The sequence below is a fragment of the Piliocolobus tephrosceles genome, chromosome 10 (genome assembly GCF_002776525.5).
Source record: "Piliocolobus tephrosceles isolate RC106 chromosome 10, ASM277652v3, whole genome shotgun sequence".
Lineage (NCBI taxonomy): Eukaryota > Metazoa > Chordata > Mammalia > Primates > Cercopithecidae > Piliocolobus > Piliocolobus tephrosceles.
In genome coordinates, this window is record NC_045443.1 from 101,551,052 (window position 1) to 101,577,369 (window position 26,318).

At 40.7% G+C, this 26,318-nt stretch overlaps 2 protein-coding genes across 2 annotated transcripts in view; one reads left to right on the forward strand and one right to left on the reverse strand.

Moving 5' to 3' along the window:
• Positions 1 to 6,971, reverse strand: part of LOC111524389 (putative tetratricopeptide repeat protein 41) — an 85,953-nt gene extending 78,982 nt beyond the window's left edge. The window contains exons 1-2 of the mRNA XM_023189602.3: positions 6,691 to 6,971; positions 5,457 to 5,525 (exon numbers count right to left, since the gene is read on the reverse strand). The gene's annotated coding sequence lies outside the window, so the exon portion shown is untranslated. The remainder of the gene's footprint in view (positions 1 to 5,456; positions 5,526 to 6,690) is intronic.
• Positions 6,972 to 7,183: 212 nt separating this feature from the next.
• On the forward strand, positions 7,184 to 24,928 carry HSP90B1 (heat shock protein 90 beta family member 1). Its single transcript, XM_023189503.1, has 18 exons — positions 7,184 to 7,408; positions 8,368 to 8,470; positions 9,115 to 9,256; positions 9,793 to 9,909; positions 10,866 to 11,197; positions 14,612 to 14,723; positions 15,259 to 15,378; positions 16,447 to 16,563; positions 18,328 to 18,465; positions 18,548 to 18,625; positions 18,753 to 18,818; positions 19,485 to 19,754; positions 20,034 to 20,279; positions 20,701 to 20,837; positions 23,587 to 23,665; positions 23,751 to 23,906; positions 24,270 to 24,392; positions 24,633 to 24,928. The coding sequence occupies exons 1-18, from the start codon at positions 7,360 to 7,362 to the stop codon at positions 24,660 to 24,662; spliced, it is 2,415 nt and encodes an 804-aa protein (XP_023045271.1). The 5' UTR covers positions 7,184 to 7,359; the 3' UTR covers positions 24,663 to 24,928.
• Positions 24,929 to 26,318: the final 1,390 nt, after the last annotated feature.

Genomic DNA, 26,318 nt, shown 5'->3' on the forward strand with positions numbered 1-26,318 from the left:
AGATGAACGTGTTCTTAGACGGACATGTACCAAACTGACTTTCTCTTCCCATAATCAGTAAGACTGAAACAGAATTGAAAGGGTTCAACTTTTGCACGAGGAAGTCAATGTTATTTAATATTTTGCCCCTGGCCCACCTGATAGCAGTAACTGGCGTCAGAGTGGCACCTCCTACTTTGTTGGGTACACTCCCAGAGGTTGAGCATGGACTTCGGAGTCATATAAACCTTGCCTCGGGGTCTGACTCTGACACAGTTTCTGCACCTGTAAATCTGGAATACTGATCTTACCCCTAAGATGGGAATAAATGAGGCCTTGTATAATAAGCACCTCATAAGCCTTTGTCTTTTAAAATTTTTTCTTTTAACACTGTGAAGGTAGACTTCTCATTAAGAAATATCCTTACCAACAGATTTCTCAATCAAGCTATCACTGTTTAATATACATTTTATTTTATTTTTTATTTTTTGAGACAGAGTCTCACTCTGTCACCCAGGCTGGAGTGCAGTGGCATGATCTTGGCTTACTGCAACCTCTGCCTCCTGGATTCAAGTAATTCTCCTGCCTCGGCCTCCCGAGTAGCTGGGATTACAGGCGCGTGCCACCACAACCGGCACACCTGGCTAATTTTCGTATTTTTAGTAGAGATGGGGTTTCACCATGTTGGTCAGGCTGCTCTCGAACTCCTGACCTCATGATCTACCCGCCTCGGTCTCCCAAAGTGCTGAGATTACAGGCATGAGCCACTGCGCCAGGCCTAATACACATTTTAGAATCTGTAAGGTCTACACAAAGTCCTCAATAAAACTTTGCTATTCCTATTATTGTTGTTAATATTATTTCTAGTGCAAATGTCTGAATTCATATTTCGTGATGAAGCAGCCTCAGTAATATCACTGTATTTATTGTAGCTGTTTATAACAAAAAGTTATAAGAAAAATCTATTAACTGGTCAAAAATGCCTCTGACCTTTTTCAGGAATTTCTTGCAACATTTTAAGGCTTAGAAATTTCTATATTCAAATCCCACCTCACCTCCACCCCATAATCCTTTTAGTATCATTTTAGTAATTTTATCCCTGACAGCCCCAAGTTGTATTTTTTCTTTTTTCAAAAGCTTCTTATAGCCTGGCTAACATGGCAAAACCCCGTGTCTACCAAAGAATACAAAAATTAGCCAGGCATGGTGGTGCATGCCTGTAGAGCCAGCTACTCAAGAGGCTGAGATGGAAAAACTGCTTGAACCCAGGAGGCGGAGGCTGCATTGAGCCAAGATTATGCCACTGCACTCCAGCCCGGGCAAGAGAGTGAGACCCTGTCTCAAAAAAAAAAAAAATTCTTACGCTTAAAACGTAAATTGATGAGAATGCAAGTTTGTGCAACTTTCCTAGGAGCAAACTGTCAGTGTATAGCCAAAGACTTGTAAAACAAATCATGTATTTTTACCAAGCATTCCAATTTTAGGAAGCTATTCTATTTGTCTATAAGGATTTACCTCTAAGGATTTTCACTGCAGTGATATTTATAATGGTTTTAAAACTTCTAACAAACTAAAGGTCTAACAATAATAAATTGGATATCTTGTGGAAAATGTTTATCATATATTGGTAAGTAAAAAAGATAGTTATAAAACTGTATTATTGTGTGATCCCATTTTTAACTTAAAATGTGTTAAATATTAATAAAGACATCAAGATGCTAATAGTGATATATCTGATTACAGCACATGGGTTATTTTAATTTTTTTCCTTGACTTTTTTTTTTTTTTTTTTTTTTGAGAGGGAGTCTCACTCTGTCACCCAGGCTGGAGTATAGTGGTGCGATCTCAGCTCACTGTTCAACGGATTCTCCTGCCTCAGTCTCCCAAGTAGCTGGGATTACAGGCGCCTGCCACCATGCCCAGCTAATTTTTGTATTTTAGTAGAGATAGGGTTTCACCATGTTGGCCAGACTGGTCTCAAACTCCTGACCTCAAGTGATCCATCCGTCTTGGTCTCCCAAAATGATCCACTTGCCTCGGCCTCCCAAAGTGCTGGGATTACAGGTGTGAGCCACCGTGCCTGACTGGTTGTACTGATCTGTTTGTATATTCAAATATGTAGAGGACACATCATTCTTTTTCACTGTGCAGCATCTGAATCCCATTCTTATATGAGGGAAACCCCCAACTTATGATTCTGAGCCTCCATGAGAGAAGCTGAAAATGCCCTGTAAAACATTTCCCAGCTTCCTTTGCAACTAAGGTATAATAAGTAGCCTTCAAACAGGCCCCAGTGCTCTCTGGCTGCTGGTATTTACAGCCTCGTGTAATCTCATTGGGTAGGGTTGTTTCCGAAATGATGGTGTGTGATTTCTGAGGTTGGTTATGAGTCACTGTGCTTCCTGCTTTGTTCTCTGTCTTGGATCACTCACTACAGGGGAGGCCAGCTGCCATGCTGTGAGCACACTTAAGCAGCCCTATGGAGAGGTCCATGTGATGATGAACCGAGGCCCCAGCCAACAGCCATGTGAAGGAGCCATCGTGGAAGCAGATCTTCCAGCTCCTCTTGAGCCTCCAGAGGATTTCAGCTCCGGCCAATGTCTTGACTGCAAGCTCATGAGAGAGTCGAGCCAGAACTACCCAGTTAGGTGCTTCTAGATTCCTGACCTACAGATATTGTGTAAGAGAATAAATGTTTACTGTTTTAAGCTGCTAAATTTAGGGGTAGTTTGTTATACAACAATAGATAATACAAGGGTTACAGAACCTGACCCAAGTTCTTCATTTGTTTTATATTCCTCAGTATTTTATAGTTTTCTTCATGTTGGAACTATGTCTTTCTTAAGTTTATTTCTAAGCATTTTATGGTTTTTGTCTCTAACATGAATGACACTTTTTAAATTTTTCACTTCTATGTGTTTTTTGAAAGATTAGAGCAAAACTAGTGATTTTTATATATTTATCTTATAGCCAATAATTTACCAGAGTCTCGTATTATTCTATACTTTTTTTTAAGGGGTTGGGCAGTGGCTCAACTCGAGGCGGATCACCCACTCACTTCCAAGATCCAAGTATAAGCTTTTTAACTGCAGCAACTTAAGTATATGCTATTAGAGCTGGAAATAATCATTCTATACTTAAAACAAAAAACCCTAGGGTCTCCTGGATTTCTGGGACATGCAATTGTCATCAGTAAGAAGGAATTTCAAAATAAAGGACTCCACCTTTTCTAAAATTTATGCCAATTACTTGGTTTCCTTGTCTTGTTGTTAAATCCTCCTAAACTGTGTGGGACATTACTGACAATAGCCAAGCATCTGTGTCTGGTTCCTGATTTTTTTTTTTTTTTTTAGTGAAATGGCTTTTAGTGTTTTGTTGTTTAGAATGATAGTTGCTGTTAGTTTTCATTAATTGAGGTATACATAACAAAATTCAACCTTTTAAAATGTATAGCTTGATGAGTTTTAACAACTACTGATATCAAGATCAAGAGCATTTCTGTCACCCCAAAAAATTCCCTGGTACTCCTTTGCAGACATTCTTTTATATCTTTACTTCAGTTTAAATAAGATACTTACACTTATGATGTAACTCCATTGTTAATATTTGCACAAGGCTGGGCACAGGGGCTCACGTCTGTAATCCAGCACTTTGGGAGGCTGAGGCAGCATTGAGCCCAGGAGTTTGAGACCAGCCTGGGCAACATAGGGAGACCCCCATCTTTACAAAACAAAAAAACCTCAACATTGCTCACAATGAGCTCAAAGTATCTTTTTTTTTTTTTTCCTGAGACGGAGTCTCGCTGTCACCCAGGCTGGAGTACAGTGGTATGATCTCGGCTCACTGTAACTTCCACCTCCAGAGTTCAAGCGATTCTCCTGCCTCAGCCTCCTGTGTAGCTGGGATTACAGGCGCTTAGCACCACAACTGGCTAACTTTTGTATTTTTTTAGAGATGGTGTTTCACCATGTTGGCCAAGCTGGTCTCGAACTCCTGACCTCAAGTGATCAGCCCACCTCAGCCTCCCAAAGTGCTGGGATTACAGGCATGAGGCACCATGCTAGGCCTACAAAAAGAAAAAATTTAAGTTAGCCAGATGTTGGTGGTGCGTGCCTGCAGCCTCAGCTACTCAAGAGGCTGAGATGGGAGGACTGCTTGAGCCCAGAAGGTCAGGCCCACAGTAAGCCATGATCCTGCCACTGCATTCCAACCTGGGTAATAGAGCAAGACCCTGGCTCAAAAAAATATATTTTTAAAATTTAAATATAAAAATTTAAAAAACCACATATTTGCACAAGTTCTGTATGAACAGAAACCATATCTATATTACTCACCCCTGTATTTCTAGCACCTAGCATAATTCCTGGCACATACCAGGCCCTCAACATTTGCTGAAATAATGAGTTAATGAATGAATAAACCAATCAACCCACCAACCAATTCACCTTGGAACTTGGCTCTATTCATTAATGTTCCCTGATGCCAACTGCTTTCTTGCCTTGGTCTCCCCAGTCTGCCTTACCCCTGACTCCCCACTGCTGGACTACACCTGCCTACTAGGAGAGCTATCCACTGTCCTTAACTGCATTCTTTACCTATTGGTTTTTTCTTCCAAGTTTAACTACAAAGTGGGGTGCTATCTAGTGGGGTTAGCTTTGCTCAAGGAGAAGCTTAACAACAACAAAAACAGTAGCTGTTTCCAGCAATACATAGAGAAAAGCTAAAATTAGGAAGCAAAGGAATCCAATACAAGGGCAGGGAACTTAATAACCATCTGGAGTGTTAGTTCTGGAGGAGCTAGGCCAAGATGGGCACTAGGGATCAGTAATGGGTCAAAAGTCAGAGGAGGTGAAGAGACCACAGCCAGAAACAACAAAGCTGGTAAGTAGCATATTCTCTTTACAAGGTACTCAGCCGGACAGCCAATCTCTCTTTTTTTTTTTTTTTTTTGAGATGGAGTTTTTGCTCTTGTTGCCTAGGCTGGAGTGCAGTGGTGGGATCTGGGCTCACTGCAGCCTCCGCCTCCTGGATTCAAGTGATTCTCCAGCCTCAGCCTCCCGAGTAGCTGCGATTACAGGCGCCAGCCACCACAGCTGGCTAATTTTTGTGTTTTTAGTAGAGACGGGGTTTTGCCATGTTGGCCAGGCTGGTCTTGAACTCCTGACCTCAGGTGATCCGCCCACCTCGGCCTCCCAAAATGCTGGGATTACAGGCGTGAGCCACCGCGCCCAGCCTGGAGAGCCAATCTTTAATGAACAGAGCTGATCAGACAATGGCCCGCCATCTTCTGCCAGCCTACCGTCTGGTGCTCTGCCTGCGTCATGAATTCCCACCATCATCTGCAGAAACGTCTGCCCACAAGCAGTGGCTCTGTTTTGAAGGATATGTCTCAGTCTCAGTTCCTTCCAGGTGCAGCACCAACTCCCCACTACTCACTAGTTAAGGTGGCATTTGCAGTTTCAGAACTAGTTACTTACTTATTCAGAATTGGAGGAAAAGGTGAGCTGTGAAATGCGAGGGAAAAAAGTGAAGAAACTCATTTTTCTCTAAAAACAGAAAATAAAGGAGTTAAAATACACAAAAACGCAACTGAAATCTCTGAATGTAATTCACACTCTAGTATGCTCTTTTTAAAAAAGATGAAAGCACAGAAGCATGCATAAAGCATTCTTTGTAAGCTACTCTTTGCTTACTAATAACAAATGTAGGTAAATTAGGCAGATGTAAATAAGGCACCACCACAATACGTGAGCGCCAACCACAGAGCCAAGATCCGCACACCTAAATACAGGAAGTTGTAAAAGACTATGACAGACTGTCACTAAAAAGCTTGTCTTCAGGAATTCGGATGATTATCTGAAAAGATATTCAAAGTTCAATATTGTTGGAGGAAGCAATAAGGAAGGGAAGTGTGTATGTCAGAGATGGGCGCGGGTATGCGTGTGGGTAATGTATAGAGTAGGTTAAAGGGATGTAGAAAATATTTCCAAAGGCACAAGTTTAGCATGAGGGACTTCCCTCACAGGAAAGACACCTGGTGTTTTATATGTCCTTCTGAAGATAGACAGGGTATTTCTATGAAGTTGCAAAGCTGCAATCCCGTTCTCATGTGCAGCACCACAGGTTTTGCTTTCAAATATCTGCAGGTGCATCCTCCTGCATTCGTTAAACTAAGGGTTTTCCTTTTCTGTGCTAGACCCGCCTTTTCCACCACGCTCTCCACCTGATTCACAGAAGGCGTTCTAAGACCGTCAGGTCGGGGAGGTCCCAACCATCTTCTGTAAACCAGATCAGGAAGGCGTGGGGATTCCAGCCGCGCACAGACAAGGTGAAGGCTCGGGCTGCCCAAGTGACACACTTGTAGGCGGATTCGGAAACGCGTGCTCTCGAGCCGGAGGCGGAGCCCCCAGACTCAGACCGACCCCCCAGAACAAGGCGGCCTTGCCCGAGGCGTCAAGCCTTTCTAGGCCCGCTTCTAAAAGCTGTGTACAATGGAGACTCTTGGAATAGGCACATATCTCTACTGTAATCAGAACCAGATGTAACATCTAAGACGCAGGACAGGGCTCCGGCAAACACACGCTGGGGGAACGTGAAAGGGCCAAACTACGCAGCTGGTCCTCAGAGACCAAAGACTACGATTCCCAGCATTCAATGCAGTGTACCCCCCCCCCCCCAGGACATTGCATGCCGGGAGCTGTAGTTTCTCACCACCTCCATCTGGACGGGTTCTAGGGGATTTTCAACCTCTCTCGTGTGTTTCTCCTTTCCGAGAAGCGCCGCCACACGAGAACGCTGGCCGCGAAAGTCGTGCTGGAATCACTCCCAACGTAACCCCAGACATAGATGGGAAAGGGTGAAGAACACGTTGCCATGGCTACCGTTTCCACTGGTCACGGAATAAACGCTCTCTAGGATCCGGAAGTAGTTCTGCCGCGACCTCTCGAAAAAGATGGATGTGTTCTGTGCTTACATTCATTGGACGATTGCCCTTAGAGGCCAAAGCCGCCCAGGCAAAGGGGCGGTCCTACGTGTGAGGGGCCCGCGGAGCCATTTGATTGGAGAAAAGCTGCAAACCCTGACCAATCGGAAGGAGCCACGCTTCGGGCATCGGTCACCGCACCTGGACAGCTCCGATTGGTGAACTTCCGTCCCCCCCACGAATCCCCATTGGGTGCCGTGGGTGCGTGGTGCGGCGCGATTGGTGGATTCATGTTTCCCGTCCCCCGCCCTCGAGAAGTGGGGGTGAAAAGCGGCCCGACCTGCTTGGGGTGTAGTGGGCGGACCGCGCGGCTGGAGGTGTGAGGATCCGAGCTTAGGGGTGTGGGTGGAGGCGGCTCCTGCGATCGAAAGGAACTTGAGACTCACCGGCCGCACGCCATGAGGGCCCTGTGGGTGCTGGGCCTCTGCTGCGTCCTGCTGACCTTCGGTGAGTGATCCTGGAGGAGCAGACGTCCCCCCTCCACACACGCGGCCGCTTCTCGAAGGTTCTGGGGGCGTTGAACCTGGGAGGGGGGATCCTGAGGCCTGCGGTGGGCCAAGGGACGTCACTTTTCCTCGAAAGAGGGCCAGGGGATTACGTTTTTTCTCTTCTTCCTGTGGAAATAATAAAAGAGAGCAGAATCATCTAACTCCCCTACAGATCTAATAATATCTCGCCCGGAGGTCTCAGCGACCTCGGGGTGGGGCCTCTCGGGGGCTCTGGCTCTCCTGGAAGCTGTGAGAGTCCTTCCCCCCTCCCCGCCCGGAGGACTTTTTCGGCCACCGCTAGCTTCGGCCATCCCAGCTTTCCCGTCCCCTAATTCCCCAGACTCCGACTCCTCGCAAGCGTGTGTCCGTTCTTAGAAGATGCTGGCCTCGGGAGCATGAGGCCTGGGGCCAGCGGAATGGCAGTGTCAGCGTGTTTGATTCGGTTTTGCTGAAGCTCGGTTCTTAACATTTCGCCCCCTTCTCATGCCTCTGGGCTCAATTTCAGTTCCTCTCGCCAGAGATTGCATAAATCCTGTTTGCATTCTGACCTGTGATAACGAGGGCCGAAGTTTTGGTTTGGTCAATTGGGAGGCCTTGGCTCGGCCTGCGCGCAACACGTGTGATTGTAGAAGAGACCTGGTACCAGTCTGCTTAACGTTATTTATAAATGATCGGAGACACACTGTTTAGAAGTGGTGACTACCTCAGTATTTCAGAATCTACTGGGGACCTCAACATCAGAACTTAAATAGATGTGCTGTCTTGGCTTTACCTTGGGTATTTAAACCAGGGAATACACTCTTTCATCCCCTCCACCCTTATTTACCAGCTGAATTCTGCAACCCCTGCCCTTCCCTATTTGATCATCCTCCTTGGAGAAGTGCGATGTTGAAGAGTTTTCCCGTGTTAAATCTTCAGGGTCGGTCAGAGCTGACGATGAAGTTGATGTGGATGGTACAGTAGAAGAGGATCTGGGTAAAAGTAGAGAAGGCTCAAGGACGGATGATGAAGTAGTACAGAGGTTTGTGTTCATTTGAACTTACCTATACAGATAAGCCCTGGGAACCTTGTGAGTTAAGGTCACTTCATATGTATCTCTTCTCCAAAGGTCCAGATAAAGTCTAACACCCTGTATTTAAATACCTAGTGAGTTGTGTGTATACATACCTCCTAACTTGTCCCTGGGAGTGATTAAAACTGAGTGAATTCCTTTGAAAACTATATTGCAGAATACTAGCACCACGAACTTTGTAAGACTTGAGAAAAGAGTTTCAGTTAGATTTGTATTTGTTAACTGTGTACGCCGAGTAGTTTAAAAATGGGATTTCTGTCAGTTGAACAATATTTTAAAATTTGGCCTCTTGGGATTTATTGACAGTTTTGAAGTCCTCACCGTGGAGCATAAATGAGTATGACTTTGCTTTTTAGTAGAGGAAACTTGGGGTTTTTTTTTCTGGCAACTTTAAGAACCAAGTATTTCCAGTGCAATGTTAAAGGTAGCCTACTGCTGTGCTAATATAATGAGATGGTGTATCAGTAATACCTTATAAGGGTTTCCATTTTAACCCCCAAGACAATATTTAGAAGCTACTGTGCTCTCATCATAATTCCTCTAGTTTTGAAGGGAACTAAGCCATGCAATATTTGCTTATCTGATTCCCTTAGAGAGGAAGAAGCTATTCAGTTGGATGGATTAAATGCATCACAAATAAGAGAACTTAGAGAGAAGTCAGAAAAGTTTGCCTTTCAAGCTGAAGTTAACAGAATGATGAAACTTATCATCAATTCATTGTATAAAAATAAAGAGGTAAGCAACATGTGGTTAGAATATTTTGTCTCTATATGGTGGCATACTTATTTACTTAAATTTGCTTAATTTACTGCAAAAGTAATGTACTATCCGAGTAAGTAGCGAACAACCTTTAAATACTTAATATGTCCAAGAATTGTTACTAGATATCTGGGAAGAAAGGGAGCGCCAGACATTTTCTTTTTCCTTTACCTCTAAATAAGTTCATGGCCTGATAATAGTTGTGAGTCTAAGGGCAGTCTCATAAATTAAACTTCTTGCATTGCATACCTGAAGATCACTGTCGGAGAAGTAGTGTTACTACCCTTACCAATTAATGTATCCCTTATAGTTGCCACAGTTCTTTGTGTAAGGAGCTATGCCTTTTTTTAATCAAAAGAATAAACCCACTCCTATACCGTAAGAAGTCTTAATTCCTTAAAGAGTGCTTTTATAACGTACAGAGAAGAAATAAAATGGGTTTGGCATAATATTGAATATCTTAATGTATCTTGAGGATAGTTTTAAGTGTATTACCTCTGGCTTCCATTTAGATTTTCCTGAGAGAACTGATTTCAAATGCTTCCGACGCTTTAGATAAAATAAGGCTAATATCACTGACTGATGAAAATGCTCTTTCTGGAAATGAGGAACTAACAGTTAAAATTAAGGTAAGTGTAAGGCAGTTTTTCTTTCTTTTAAAAAAAACTTTCTTTCTTTTCAAGCCTCAGTGGCTTGAAAGTCAGCAAACTATGGCTAAATCTGACTTTACTTGTTTTTATAAGTAGTTTTATTGGAATGCAGCCATGCCCATTTGTTTATTATCTGTGACTGCTTCTGTGTTTCAACAGCAGAGTCAAGTTGTTTTAACAGAGAACATAAGTCTCCCAAGGCCTAAAATATTTACTATGTGGCCCTTTACAGAAAAAGTTTGCTAGCCCTTGGCTTAAATCATTGATCACAGTCTGCCTGTGGTCTTTGCTCTGCTTCATCCCCATGCTAGGACAGAGGCGTGGGCAGCCATCTGTAGTGTGTAGACGGTTGCCATGGTGCAGAGCAAGCTTAGAGGGTCTCATACTACTATAATTAAAGGCTCAGCCTGAAAGCAGAGCTCTCATTTACGACTCACTGGCCATTTATAACTCATTGGCCAGAACTAGTCACATGGCCTTAGCCATTCTTAAATGGAGAAAGTAGAATCCTCCTAGGTTTCTGGAAGGCAGACAGTCAGGAATATTGAGTGAAGAATATTAATGATCCATCACAGATTCCAAATAGAGGAATCATTCAAGTTGTTTTGTTTTCTATTAAAGAAATAGGCAAGACATAAAATTTTATTTTTCTTGAATTGTTTTTCTTCAAAGGTAACTTGTTTTATTTCGGTCAGCCTCTAACCCTTGACATTTAGACCAGTCTGCCCATTTGATATTAATACTTTCTCAAATACATAGATTACTTTAAGATGTACACTTTCAGAAAAGGCCATAAAAAACTATGTAGAGGAAAATATCTCAGTTTAGTTTTCTGTATTGGAATTGATGGGACCCAAAGCTGGTTAGTTCCTCAATATTTGCTTGGCGTAATATAAATATTAAATACAACTATCTGGTTCTTGTCTTGCTTTTAGTGTGATAAGGAGAAGAACCTGCTGCATGTCACAGACACTGGTGTAGGAATGACCAGAGAAGAGTTGGTTAAGAACCTTGGTACCATAGCCAAATCTGGAACAAGCGAGTTTTTAAACAAGATGACTGAAGCACAGGAAGATGGCCAGTCAACTTCTGAATTGATTGGCCAGTTTGGTGTCGGTTTCTATTCCGCCTTCCTTGTAGCAGATAAGGTTATTGTCACATCAAAACACAACAACGATACCCAGCACATCTGGGAGTCTGACTCCAATGAATTTTCGGTAATTGCTGACCCAAGAGGAAACACTCTAGGACGGGGAACGACAATTACGTGAGTATAACTGATTCCTAATAAGAATTAATAGTCATGGTGAGGATCTTGACTCTCCAGTTCTATTCTCTGAGCAAATGACTTATTCTGGGCCTTAATTTTCCTGCCTATAAAGTGAGGAAACAGAACGGTTACCATCACTTGAAGAAATGTTTGAGGACCTGCAAAGGGCGAGGCACAAAGGTTTGTGATTGCTGTTGTACATGGAGGGTACAAAGTAGGAAATAGCAGCTCCCCCAGGGGAGAAGCCTTCTTGGGTACCCACAGAAGAGGCATGGCTTGTCAGTTTCCCAGGTTAGAAGAGTAATTTGTCTGTGGAGCATCCTGAATAAAGGCATGGAGGTATAGCATGCTCACTAGATGAAGAGAGTTCTCAGTGGCAGTTATGGATGGAAAGTGATGAACTTTTATTTATTTGTTTTGAGACGGAGTCTCGCTCTTGTTGCCCAGGCTGGAGTGCAATGGCACGATCTCGGCTCACCGCAACCTCTGCTTCCCGGGTTCCAGCGATTCTCCTGCCTCAGCCTCCCGAGTAGCTGGGATTACAGGCATGTGCCATCACGCCCTGCTAATTTTGTATTTTTAGTAGAGATGGGGTTTCTCCATGTTGGTCAGGCTGGTCTCAAACTCCCGACCTCACATGATCCACCCGCCTTGGCCTCCCAAAGTGCTGGGATTACAGGCGTGAGCCACCGTCCCTAGCCAGAATGTGATGAACTTTTTAAGATTCTCAAGGTGGTGTGGAGGATGCGAGGAGTGGACAAGGGGGAGACTCTTTGGGGGACCATTGAAAATACTCAGGATGAGTGATAGCAACCAGGGCTGGGGCTGCCTTGTAGAGGTAAAAGGCTTAAAGAAAGTTCATGAAAGTTGTGAAAGCTGTGGAGTAAAATATGTCACTTAAGGATAGTTACAAGTTTTTAAATTTGAATTAAGATCCCTCTTAAGCCAATTAAGATCCCTCTTAAGCCAATAACTGTTGTTTGTATAGATGAGACAGAGCCAGTGCCATACAATAGCTCTCCTTACTTGTAGCACTGTGACGTAGACAAGGCAGCTTTTTGCCTTTTAAAAATTTTACCATCTTGGAGATGAGGAAATTCTATTTCAGAGGTCAGTTGGCTTGCCAGCTCCTGCTAAGTGAGTAACAGAATGTGCCTACAGCTTCCTTTTTTTTTTTCTTAATTCAGTTTTAAATTTTCTTAACATTAAGGGAAAGAAGCACATGCTTATCATTGTGACCAACTTTCTTCATCCTAGAAAGTAACATTTCCTGTTTTTACTGCAGCAGATTTCTTTTAATGAAGACTGACTAGATGACTGCATTTTAGTACTTTTGTAACTTGTGTTCCCAATTTACCTTTCCCTGCCTTTGTCACTAACATTGATATCTCCAGGTCTCATTTGGAGGCATCACTAAGAGTTATGCCCCAGTGCCCTCTCTTTTTAGGCACTGCTCGGTGTTGGAGAAGGCTAGGGAAATCATTCCTAAAGATAGATAGACAGTGATGTCCCAAGAGGTGTTAATGTCAGGTTACTAAGAAACAGGTGAAATTATCTGGATATAAGTTCCATGAAGGCAAACATTTTGTTGAAAGCTCCATTCCCAAAGCCTAATACTTAATTGGCAGCCATTTGTATGAATAAGTGAGGTTAAACAGTGCAGTTCCATGCAGGTAAGATGGCTGGTAACAACCTATCGAGTACCTAGTTTCCATGACCATGCAGATCTTTTTAAAAATTTCCTTTGCCCACTTCTTAAATGTTGACATACATTTTCTCCAAGTTTCAGCCCTTTTCTCATTGTCCATATAATCCTTAACGTAATCTTATCTACTGCCACGGCCTCAGGTTCCATCTCTAGTTCTCAAATTTATATTCTTAGTCTAGATCAGGAGTCAGCAAACTTTTTCTTAAAAGAGCCAGCTAGTAGAAAAAAAGATTAAAGAAAAAACAACAAAAAAAGAAAGAGCCAGCTAGTAGTAGATATTTTTAGCTTGTGAGCTATATGGTCTGTCACATGTCCCAACTCTGTTTAGCTTAAAAGTAGGCATAGACAGTACATAAGGATGTGTCCCAGCCAGGTGTGTTGGCTCATCTCTATAATCCCAACACATTGGGAGGCTAAGGTGGGAGGATCACTTGAACCCAGGAGTTTGAGGTCAGCCTGGACAACACAGTGGGATCCCATCTCCACAAAAAAAAATATACAAAAATTAGCTAGGCATGGTGGTGCATGCCTGTAGTCCCAGCTACTCAGGAGGCTGAAGTAGGAGGATTGCTTGAGCCGAGCCTAGGAGGTCAAGGCTGCAGTGAGCCATCATCATGCCTGGGTGACAGAGGTCCAAAAAAAAAAAAAAAATTGTCCCAATAAAATTTCTAGTGGGTGCCAGCTATACAGCTATAGCTTGCCAACCCCTTGTCTAGGTCTCACTCCTGGGCTCCATGTTCATGTGTTTCATTGCCTTTTAAATGATTCTACCTAAGATATCTAACCAGCAGCTTCTACTTGCATCCGAAACTGAACTCTTAATCTCCAAATCACTAGAACATGTGCTCTGAGACCAGCGGCCTAGTCACTCACTAGGCTTTGTTGTCATATCATGGCTACTTACTGGCCAGGTACCACTAAACTAATAAGCCTTTTGAGACAGGGAGGGAACCACAGATAGACCATTTCCCATACTTAATTGGGAACACAAACATCAAGATATGGACTGACTACTTACTGAGTAGGTTCTAGGCTGGGCACAGTGGCTCACACCTGTAATCCCCACACTGCCCGGTAGAATTTTATGTAATAGTAGAAATGTTCTATATCTGCACTTTCCATTTTGGCAACCACTAGCCACATGTGACTGTTGAGTACTTGGAATGTGGCAGCGTAACTGGAACTGAACTGTACATTTTTTTAAAATAAGTCACATGTGCCCAGTGGCTACCATTTTGGATAGTACAGATATACATACAAATAATCCAGATTAATTTTCTAGCTTTTTTAAGGAAAATGTTTTCATTAATTAGGAATAGTTATCTACAATATTCATTAGGTTTCTAGAATAACAGTAAGAGCTATGAGAGTGCATGACTCCATTTTTCTCCAGACTATTTCAGTGCTTTCTCACCTTGAGAAATGAAAACAAACGAACTATTCAGAAGGTTGAGGATATTTTAACTTTCTACTTAAAACTAATGTTATTCTCCACTTGAGGTAATGTAGAGGATATTCTTCTCTTTACTGTATATGTGTTACGTTTTAGCTCACAAACCCTTGTTGTTGATGGAGAGTTAACATGAATAATTAGGACATCTTGGATTACACTGAACTGCTGGCTATTACCATGGTATTTAGATGAATTTATAATTGGATCTTCTAAATGTTAGGTGTCTCTAAACATCAAATTTTTCTTGCAGCCTTGTCTTAAAAGAAGAAGCATCTGATTACCTTGAATTGGATACAATTAAAAATCTCGTCAAAAAGTATTCACAGTTCATAAACTTTCCTATTTATGTATGGAGCAGCAAGGTAAATCTATATTGACTAAAAACTTCTATGTATTACCTTGGCACGTGTTTAAATATTCAACACTAAAAGAATGAAGGCGGGCTGGCGCGGTGGCTCATCCCAGCACTTTGGGAGGCCGAGACAGGTGGATCACCTGAGGTCAGGAGTTTGAGACCAGCCTGGCCAACATGGCGAAACCCTGTCTCTACTAAAAATACAAAAAAATTAGCTGGGTGTGTGGTAGCACATGCCTGTAATCCCAGCTACTCAGGAGGCTGAGGCAAGAGAATTGCTCGAACCTGGGAGACGGAGGTTGCAGTGAGCCGAGGTTGCCCCACTGTACTCCACCTGGGCAACAAAGCAAGACTCTGTCTCCCCCCCCAAAAAAAAAAAGAATGAAGGTAAAATGTGGTCTATTATAATGTTAAGGATACTCTCAGGGTTTTCTTACAAAAACCTATTTTTTTGAGCTGTAATGTTATGTCATATTTCTGTAGACAAAATCAGAATTGTTAAACAAATGGATTTAACCATAATTCTTCTTTTATTTCAACAGACTGAAACTGTTGAGGAGCCCATGGAGGAAGAAGAAGCAGCAAAAGAAGAGAAAGAAGAATCTGATGATGAAGCTGCAGTAGAGGAAGAAGAAGAAGAAAAGAAACCAAAAACTAAAAAAGTAAGTCTGGTTCATCTGCCTGCATAAGATATTGTTTAACATGTATAAGCAAAACCAGGAAAACCCAAGTATGCACTGGTTGAATTGAAGTCAGCTTCAGTTCCAGTGCTAAGTCCATGGAGCCAGCTTTTAAAATAAGACCTTTGTTTGTATGTTGAGTACATTGTCCTGTAGAAAGGTTTAAGTATCAAACCCAGGCCATTTTTATGAAGAATTTTCTGACTTTTATATATTGCCTGGGACTGGTGACTTACATGTTTGGAATTTTAAAATCTTAAAAAGCTTTCTGAGTCCTCTTTTGTCTTTTTATCATGTAGGGATTAACTATAAAAATGGTTCTCTGGCTTGCTTAGGTAGCAGAGTAAGAAGTATTGGTCATGGTGGTTGAGAAATATTTTGTAAAATGTTGGATTTCTTTAAGTCATGAAATAGGAATATGTAATATGTATTTCCTTCTAACCTGAAAACAAATATTTTCAAGAAACATTTTTGCTAGTTAAAAATAACAATAAAAAAACTGAATTGGCTTTTCATCAATTAGCAATTATCTTTTTGAATATTGAGAAAAATACTTTGATTTTGATACAGTTGGCAGAAACCTTCCCAGATAACAGGTATCCTATGGTGAGTTTTTTTTTTTTTTTTTTTTTTTCTTTAATCTGGAGACAGAGTCTCTGCCATTCAGGCTGTAGTGCAGTGGCATGATCGTAGCTCCCTTCATTCACCCTTGAACTCCTAGGCTTAAGCAGTCCTTTCACCTCAGCCTCCCAAGTAGTTAGAACCACAGACACACGCCACCAACAGACACACCACCATGACTGGCTGATTTTTTAAAGTTTTTTGTAGAGATGGAGGTCTTGCTGTGTTGCCTGGACTGGTCTTGAACTCCTAGGCTCAAACAGTTCTCCTACCCTAGCCTCCCAAAGTGCTAGGATTATAGGCATGAGCTACCACACCAGGCCTCTGGTGCTTTACATAGTCTTTTGAAATCTGCTGAAGCCATGGTTACTGCTAGGATAACCTTGGTGAGTGCTAAAAGAGACTAATCAAATACTATAATAACTTCAGGTTGAAAAAACTGTCTGGGACTGGGAACTTATGAATGATATCAAACCAATATGGCAGAGACCATCAAAAGAAGTAGAAGATGATGAATACAAAGCTTTCTACAAATCATTTTCAAAGGTAAATATAATTCCCTAGCTTCTGGTTATTAATGAATCACCTTATTAGTTTAATTGTGTATGGTATGTGACCATTGAATATGAGATGGTCCATTCCCATTTTTTCCCAGAGAGAAAATTCAAAAAAAGACCTTTAGGGCAACTATAATACGTGTACTTCTGGTTTATTGACCTACTCGTAAGTAAAATCACATTTATGAACCTTTGAGATTGGTATCTCAGTAGAGATGGTCTTTGAGAGTAATTGGTTTCCAGAACACACCATTTTTACTTAAGTTGAATTATTATGCTCATCACTACTTCAAAATTGCTACAGTTAGTAAAATTCATTCTAGCTCTTAGTTAATATAATAGTGAAACATTACAAAATCAAGAATGTTTGAAACAGTTTTATGGCTGTTTAAACACAATTGGTTTCCTTTTTATTGCTGTGTATTTTGTAATATGTGGTTCTTTTAAAAAAAAATTATTTCGAGAAGGCATCTGTAGGCTTCACCAGCTTGCCAAGGGTTTTGTGTGACAAAAAAAGATTAAGAACCACCTACATAGGTAGATGTGTGATTTCCACCACAAAACTCGTAAAACATGAAATCATGTTGTTAAGTGGCTTTTAATATAATCTTTAAAGAGCTTGCTTACGACATCAAACACTTATTGTGAGATCCTATGCCTAGGAATAATTAACAAATTTATGTTTCTTTGCCTGTTTTTTTTTTTTTTCATTTTACTGGTCCCTTCTTATAACTCTTAAGAATGCAAAACTAGCATTGATAAAGTTTGTTTCAAGTTAAAGTTTCCCCAGCAGCATTTGGTACAAGTAGTAGAATGCTCTAGTGGACTTAACCATAGCTAAATAAAACCTAATATTCTATGTCTGTATTTGTTCTTTTCTCTATTCCATATCCTTTAAATTTCAACTCTTTAAAATACTTTGTTAGTTCTGCCTTCGATTTCCATAAACTCTAAAGTCCTAGTGTCTATAAACTTACTTTATATAAGGCAGCTGTATTAGAAATATAATTAATGTGAGCCACACATGATTTTAAATTTTTTAGAAGCCATACAAAAAAAGGAACCACGAAATGTTAACAGTATAATTTATTTAACCCGGCATACTCCAAATAGTATTATTTCAACACATAATCAATATACAAACTAATAATGAGACATTTTACATCCTTTTTAAACTTTATACTGTGCCTTCAAAATGTATTTTACACTTAACAGCACATCTGAATTTGAACTAGCTACATTTCAGTGCTTAATAGCCATTTATGTGGTATAGTAATAGATAATGCAGATCAAGAGAACTTCTGACTGTGTTTTACAGGTATTTACATATATCTTTGTAGCCACTGCTAGAGCTAAGTTCCATGGAAGAAACATGTTCTTGAGTACTTACTGTAGTTCAAGGGCACACTGAAGTGTTGTATATAATTTTGTCATTTAGGCAGGGTGGTGGTTTTCCTATTCACTTCTCTCATACATAAGAAACATAAACTCATCCATCCTTCCGCAAGTTTAGGAAATAATGTTATTGACAATCATCATCAAAACAACCATGTCTAGTGAATTAGAATTGTAATCCTAGTCATTTCTTCATTCCACTCTTTTCTTTCTCTTTTTTTTTTTCCCCCTCGCAGGTAAGGGAAATTTTTTGTTAGTTAATTGCTAAACTGAATGTGTGCCACATAGTACATTGCTTAGTTCTTGCACTGCTTTTCTACTGTGTCATTTCAATGACTAAGATACCAACTTTCCACAGGAAAGTGATGACCCCATGGCTTATATTCACTTTACCGCTGAAGGGGAAGTTACCTTCAAATCAATTTTATTTGTACCCACATCTGCTCCACGTGGTCTATTTGACGAATATGGATCTAAAAAGAGTGATTACATTAAGGTGAGTTTTTAAGTAGTACATACTGTGTTTAAAATGTGGAAGTTTAATTTCCAGAAAGTGACCTTTTTTTTGGTCTCTTTAGCTCTATGTGCGCCGTGTATTCATCACAGACGACTTCCATGATATGATGCCTAAGTACCTTAATTTTGTCAAGGGTGTGGTAAGTATCTGAAGTTTGGGAGAAGGGGTGATTGTTGTGCCAGGGGTCTGGCAGTATAGAGTGTGTTTTGGCTTTGCTTTCTTCCAGTGGTTTTATTGCTCACTGAACTTTCTTTTGCCATCTGAAGGTGGACTCAGATGATCTGCCCTTGAATGTTTCCCGCGAGACTCTTCAGCAACATAAACTGCTTAAGGTAAGTGTCTCTAGGAAGAAACTGTCCACTTGGCTGTTTGATTGGGGTTCGGAGAACAGACTCCATTTGTGGAGTAACCAGATTTTGGGTCTGGTCCGTGATTCTTCAGATGAACTTCCTTTCATTCTGGGCTTATCAGATCCTAAGAATCTGATTCTTTTTCTCCCAACATTTAATAACGAAGTTTCAAACATCTAGAAAAAAATTAAAGAATTGTACAGTGAACACACATATAGGCCCACTGCCTGGTCCAGGATTAACATTTTGTCATCCAGACTTGGATGACATAACCACCTCTTTATCAAGCCTTTCATTAAACCCTTCCCCTCCAATACTTCCATAATTAGAAGACTCTTTAGTTTTTTAATTTAAAAGTATTTGAAAGTAGCATATTTGTTCACTTCATTTAGATCCTAGAGAAAGAATATCAGTGAATCCTAAGGGTTAGAATGTCAACATTAAGGCAATCTTGTGGCTGTTTGCACAGACAGCTGAGTTTCAGCCCAGTCTGAATGCATAGGAGTGCTTCACCATTTCCTGCCCCTCAATAAATGGCAATAACGATATCATCTATCTTTGTGTCTTTCACACTCCTCCCTGGGTACCTTACATTCTCAAAAGTTTGAGATTAACTTCTCTAATCAGTTATTCTTTCATTGTGTTTAGGTAATTAGGAAGAAGCTTGTTCGTAAAACGCTGGACATGATCAAGAAGATTGCTGATGATAAATACAATGATACTTTTTGGAAAGAATTTGGTACCAACATCAAGCTTGGTGTGATTGAAGACCACTCGAATCGAACACGTCTTGCTAAACTTCTTAGGTTCCAGTCTTCTCATCATCCAACTGACATTACTAGCCTAGACCAGTATGTAGAAAGAATGAAGGAAAAACAAGACAAAATCTACTTCATGGCTGGGTCCAGCAGAAAAGAGGTGAGATGAACTCTTTAAGTGTTGTCAGCCATTCTGGAATGTAGCTAGGGATTTATAGCCAGCTCTTGAGGGGGAGAAAAGGAAAACTTAAATGTGTAACTGGAGTAGTTATAAGGCCTGGTCAGTCACTGGCAGGAAGGTTGTTTATATTCTCTGAACCTCTTAATTCTTCACCTGTAAAATGGGGTTTTAATAATGTATAAACATAGCAGCTGCTAGGATAAACAAATATACCAGGGCCAGACTTGGAAAACTTTGTGACTTCTCTTAATTTTGTAGGCTGAATCTTCTCCATTTGTTGAGCGACTTCTGAAAAAGGGCTATGAAGTTATTTACCTCACAGAACCTGTGGATGAATACTGCATTCAGGCCCTTCCTGAATTTGATGGGAAGAGGTTCCAGAATGTTGCCAAGGAAGGAGTGAAGTTTGATGAAAGTGAAAAAACTAAGGAGAGTCGTGAAGCAGTTGAGAAAGAATTTGAGCCTCTGCTGAACTGGATGAAAGATAAAGCCCTTAAGGACAAGGTATTGTGGAAATTACAATTTGTGGAAATATTAGTGTCTGCATTTAAGAGAAAGTTATTTTGTCAACAAATTAAGCTGCAGCTGGTTACTTTGTAACCATTAGAATGGTAAAAATTTAATTAATATAGTTAAATTATTGGGAGAAAGCTTAAAACTTTCCACAGTAGTTTAATATTGCTTTGTTAATAACTTAAGTTGTTACAAATTAAGTTTTATGTTTTTAAAAGTAAACTTCTGACTAAAAAATTCAGCTTATCAAGTAAGTGCCCCTACAAATTCTCCTAAGCCTTAAGAAAAGCTATTTTTATGACCTGCTTCTGTGTTTATGATCTTAAGCGATAGTCTTAGAAAGTTGAAATACAATTGCTGAATGACCTTACCTGTTGATATTAATTTATATGACTTGATTTCTTTTCCTAAGATTGAAAAGGCTGTGGTATCCCAGCGCCTGACAGAATCTCCATGTGCTTTGGTGGCCAGCCAGTATGGATGGTCTGGCAACATGGAGAGAATCATGAAAGCACAAGCGTACCAAACAGGCAAGGACATCTCTACAAAGTAAGCATCCTCAGGAAAGTCCCTGCCAGGGTGTTGGCTCTTACCCAGTCTTCCTTTTGGAGACGATACTATCTTCAATACAAAGAGTAAAATTGCCTTAAATGTCTGCCACTGTCTAGTATAAGGTAGACAACAAGTTTACGAAGGGATTTCTCCTACATTCGATTGAGAAAGAAAAGGTCTTTAACTCATGATTTTATGATTTTATTGTATTTGATATGTAAATAGGAATTTTCTTAATGTGTTATGCATATTGTCTTTACTTTTACATTAGATTATATGCTTAGCCTAATATCTGAGTTTATTTTACATTTTTAAATGCAACAGCTGCACATGAGGTTAATGACAACATTCCTCAAGTGAGTTAAGTCCATTTCAAATCACGTCCCCACACCCCCAAGCGTTAAATTATGGGTACCCAGATAGAATGTCTCATAAAATAAATGGTACAGGACCTGTGAATTAACAGTATTTGAACTCAAGGGCTTGTACCTGGAGATATAGTGAGTCTTTGCTACTCTTTATTTTCAAGAAATATTTAATGTTTGTTTTAATGTCACAGCAATGACCTTGAAAATGACTTCTTCCCTGCTTTTATTCTCTCTTCTTTCACCTGGAGTATGTTTCTGAAATGCTGTCTAGTCATCATCCTTTTTTCCCAAGGCCTAGCTTAAGGATTCTTTCCTCCCACTCACACCGAGACGGAGTCTTGCTGTGTCACCCACGCTAGAGTGCAGTGGCGCGATCTCTGCTCACTGCAACCTCTGTCTCCTGGGTTCAAGTAATTCTCCTGTCTCAGCCTTCTGAGTAGCTGGGATTACAGGCGCCTGCCAGCGCACCCACTAATTTTTGTATTTTTAGTAGAGACGGAGTTTCACCATGTTGGCTAGCCTGGTCTTGAACTCCTGACCTCGTGGTCCACCCACTTAGGCCTCACAGAGTGCTGGGATTATAGGCATGGGCCACTGCACCTGGCCAGGATTCTTCTTAAAACCTTTTCTTAAAAATGTAGTCTTCATTGTTGTCACAATTCTAAAATTCCATATATGTCTTATCTCTTAACTATAAATTTCATGCAGAGAATAGTGTTCTGTTTATCTGATATCCCATTGCAACAGTACAAGGGCCATTTAAAACATGTCTACCTATTAATTTCAGGAAATGAGTAATTAACAGGAAGTTAGTTACCTTTCACTCAACAAACATGAAGACTTATTACTATGTCCATGCACTGATAGTCTCAGGTAGACATAACTTCTGTCTTTTGTAACATTTAGACTAGTGAAAATGACAAATCAAAGCCAGGCATGGTGACTCACTCCTGTTGTCCCAGCTACTCAGGAGGCTGATGCAAGAGGATCAGTTGATCCCGGGAGTTCAAGGCTGTAGTGTGCTGTAATGGCAGTGCACTCTAGCTCTAGCCTGGGTTAACATAGCCAGACTCCGTCTCTTTTTTATTTAAAAAAAAAAAAAAAAAGGCAAGTCATTATCTGAGCCCTACATAGGTAATGGGTACACCAGGATAAGGATAGATGTGGTTCCTCCCTGTCCTCAGAGCTGTAAACTAGAGAAGAGAGCATAATCACAACCAACAGTAAAATGCTAAGGATTTTGAAGGTATATTCAAAATGCATTTGGAACTGAGTTCAGATAAAAGAAGTTAATTTTTCTTGGAATCATATTGGTGAAGGCATCGTGGAGAAGGTATTATTATTGGAGCAGCATCCAGAGGCTGCATAGATTTTTCTGAACTCAGGGAGGCAGAGCTATAATTATGGTAGTAAGAATAAACTAAGAGGGAACAAACAGGACATTAAATCAGTTCATCTGTTCAGTGGTGCTCTAGGTACTTGGGACTCATCAGTAAATAAAGTAGTTCATTTCACTTTTCATCTAACCATGTCCACTTGCTCCCTGCCCTGCTTCCCTGTTAAAAGGGAGCAATACAGGCTGGGCACGTGGCTCACGTGTATAATCCCAACACTTTGGGAGGCTGAGGTGAGAGGATCACTTGAGGCCAAGAGTTCAAGACCAGCCTGTGCAATATGATACCCTGTCTCTATAAAAACTAAATAAGGAAACAGTGCAGTCATTCCTTTGTGTCCATGGGGTGTTGGTTCCAGGACATCCCATGGATACCAAAATCCACAGAGTCAAGTCCCTTATATAAAGTCATGTCGCATTTGCATATAACCTATGCACATCTTGCCATGTACTTTAATCTGTAGATTACTTTTAATACCCAATGCAATGTAAGTGCTATATAAATAGCTATTATACTACATCGGGCTTTTTATTTTTTTCTTGTTTTGCGCTTTCTAGAATTTTCAATCCGAGGTTGGTTGACTCCGCAGATAAAGTAGACTGGAAAAGTACAGCCATCCCTAGGTGTACGAGAGGGATTGATTCTAGGACCCCTACCAAAATCCACACATATTCTAGTCCCCCAGTCTGCCCTCTGGAACCTGTGTATATGAAGAGTTGCAGCTCTGTGTGTGCAGATTCCACATCCCAAGAATACAGTATTTTCTCTCTGAGTTTGGTTGCTGAACCTGCACATACAGAGGGTGGACTATATGTATTGTAAAAAAAATAGCATATAAGTTCAAACCTGTGGTGTTCAAGTGTCAATAGTACATTTTGATTTTTTTACCAAGAGTTGTCCTCTGTAATTATGAAAGAATAAGGGAAATGTATGAACCCTAAAATTGGATATGTTGTGTTAATGTTCATTTTTATCTCTTAACAGTTACTATGCGAGTCAGAAGAAAACATTTGAAATTAATCCCAGACACCCGCTGATCAGAGACATGCTTCGACGAATTAAGGTAGTATTACAGTAGTCCTCTTGTCTTTTAATATGAATACTTTGTATCTTTCAATATTAATCTAGTGCATCTTCTTGCATCTCAGGAAGATGAAGATGATAAAACAGTTTTGGATCTTGCTGTGGTTTTGTTTGAAACAGCAACACTTCGGTCAGGATATCTTTTACCAGACACTAAAGCATATGGAGATAGAATAGAAAGAATGCTTCGTCTCAGTTTGAACATTGACCCTGATGCAAAGGTTTGTATCCCCAACCTTCCCACAGAGACTGGCTGGCTTTGTTTCTGCTTTTTCGGAATAGGCCTCTAATGATTGAGGGATGTAGCTTTGAGACATTTGCCTAATTTCTACCTTTTGAAAGAATTTTACTGAATGTTTGAATCCCTGTAGTGTCAGGCACTGCACTAGAAACTAAGTCCTCCTTTTATGTCCTCTTTCCTTTTTGCCTGCCTACTTTTGTTAGCTTGGCTGTTCATTTAGTTAGAGGATTTACTCTGTGGTTCTGAATAAACAGAAGTGGCATTAATTATGGTTTTATACATTTAAATGAGCAAAGTGGAAATAAATCCAAGGCATTAATGGGCCCATAAATGTTGTGTTTAGGTGGAAGACGAGCCCGAAGAAGAACCTGAAGAGACAACAGAAGACACAACAGAAGACACAGAGCAAGACGAAGACGAAGAAATGGATGTGGGAACAGATGAAGAAGAACAAGAAACAGCAAAGGTAGAGCAAATCAAGAATGTGACTTGCATTTTCAGTTCTGGCAAAGTTAAGACAGAGTTTTAGTTCTGGCAAAGTTAAGACAGAGTTTCAGTTCTGGCAAAGTTAGGACTGTGTAACTTATAGAAGTCAGACAAGCATTTAAACTGTTTCTTTCATGCACGAACCTTCTGTCAGCTAGTTTTTTTTTTTTTTCTGCTAACTTTTAATATCTTCTGGGTTTGTTTGTTTTTTTTTCAACAGGAATCTACAGCTGAAAAAGATGAATTGTAAATTATCTTCTCACCATTTGGATCCTGTGTGGAGAGGGAATGTGAAATTGACGTCATTTCTTCTGGGAGAGACTTGTTTTGGATGCCCCCCACCAATCCCCTTCTCCCCTGCACTGTAAAATGTGGGATTTTGGGTCACAGGAAGAAGTGGGTTTTTTAGTTGAATTTTTTTTAACATTCCTCATGAATGTAAATTTGTACTATTTAACTGACTATTCTCGATGTAAAATCTTGTCATGTGTATAAAAATAAAAAAGATCCCAAATACTCAGTGTCTTGACTGTTTTGCAGAGAACTACCTAATACTTGGCTGAATTTTTTTTTTTTAATCATGTGTCTTGGGTTATTTTTCTTAGAAAAGTAACTCAGGCTTATGAAGAAAAGATTTTTTTATTTTTTACTTTTCTCTTTTTTTGAGACCGAGTCTTGGTCTTGCCCAGGCTGGAGTGCAATGGCAGCATCTCTGCTCACTGCAACCTCCTCCTTCTGGGTTCAAGGAATTCTCTGCCTCAGTCTTCCGAGTAGCTGGGATTACAGGTGCCCGCCACCATTTCTAGCTAATTTTTTGTATTTTCAATAGAGACAGGGTTTCACCATCTTGGCCAGGCTGGTCTTCAACTCCTGACCTTGTGATCCACCCACCTCTGTCTCCCAAGAAAAGATTTAAAAAGAAGGTTGAGCCAGTCATGGTGACACATACCTGTGGTCCCACCCAGCTCCTGAGGAAGCTGAGGCAGGAGGATTATTTGAACTTAGCTTGAGACTGTTGAAAAACCAAAGACTTCAAAAAGTCTCCCACAGGGAGAAGACAGAATTTCCTTAAAGATTTCCAAATGTATGTAGATATTCCCCCTTTCGTGGGGTGGAGCTTAATCTTCCTCTCCTTTTTGAATGTGGGCTAGATTAAGTGACTCCTAAAAAACAAAGTATAGGAAAGGGAGAAAGTAACTTTGCAGTGGAGAGACCTGGCAGACTTAACCAAGTGATCAATGTTAATACCACCAGTGATGTGTACCCCTCCGATAGGATGTGAAGTGTACTGCGGTTTCCAAAAACCTGTAATTTCAATCTCATGAGACAAACAGACATATTTTGAATATGTGAACAGTATTCTTCAAAATTTCCAGAAAATTTTCCTCAGAAAAACAGGCTGAGAAGTAATCATGGATGGCAGAAGACTAAGGATACATGACAACTATTAATAAATGCAGTGTGGTACCCTGGAAACAAAAGGGTGTTAAATGGAAAAGCTGGTGAAATCTAAAGTCCAGAGTCTAGAGTATAGTTGAGAGTATTTTACTAATACTGGTTTTTTTCTGTTTTGAGATGGCGTCACTGTCTCCCAGGCTGGAGTGCAGTGGTGCGATCTTGGCTCACTGAAACCTCCACCTCCTGGATTCAAGCGATTCTCCTGCCTCAGCCTCCTGAGTACCTGGGATTATAGGCGACCGCCACCATGCCTGGCTAATTTTTATATTTTTAGTAGAGATGGGGTTTCACCATGTTGGCCAGGCTGGTCTTGAACCTCAAATGATGCGCCCACCTTGGCCTCCTAAAGTGTTGGGCCACCACACCCGGCCCCCAATACTGGTTTCTTAACTGACATACCATGGTAGCTTAAGATGACAACATTCATACAAACAGTGTGGGGTATATG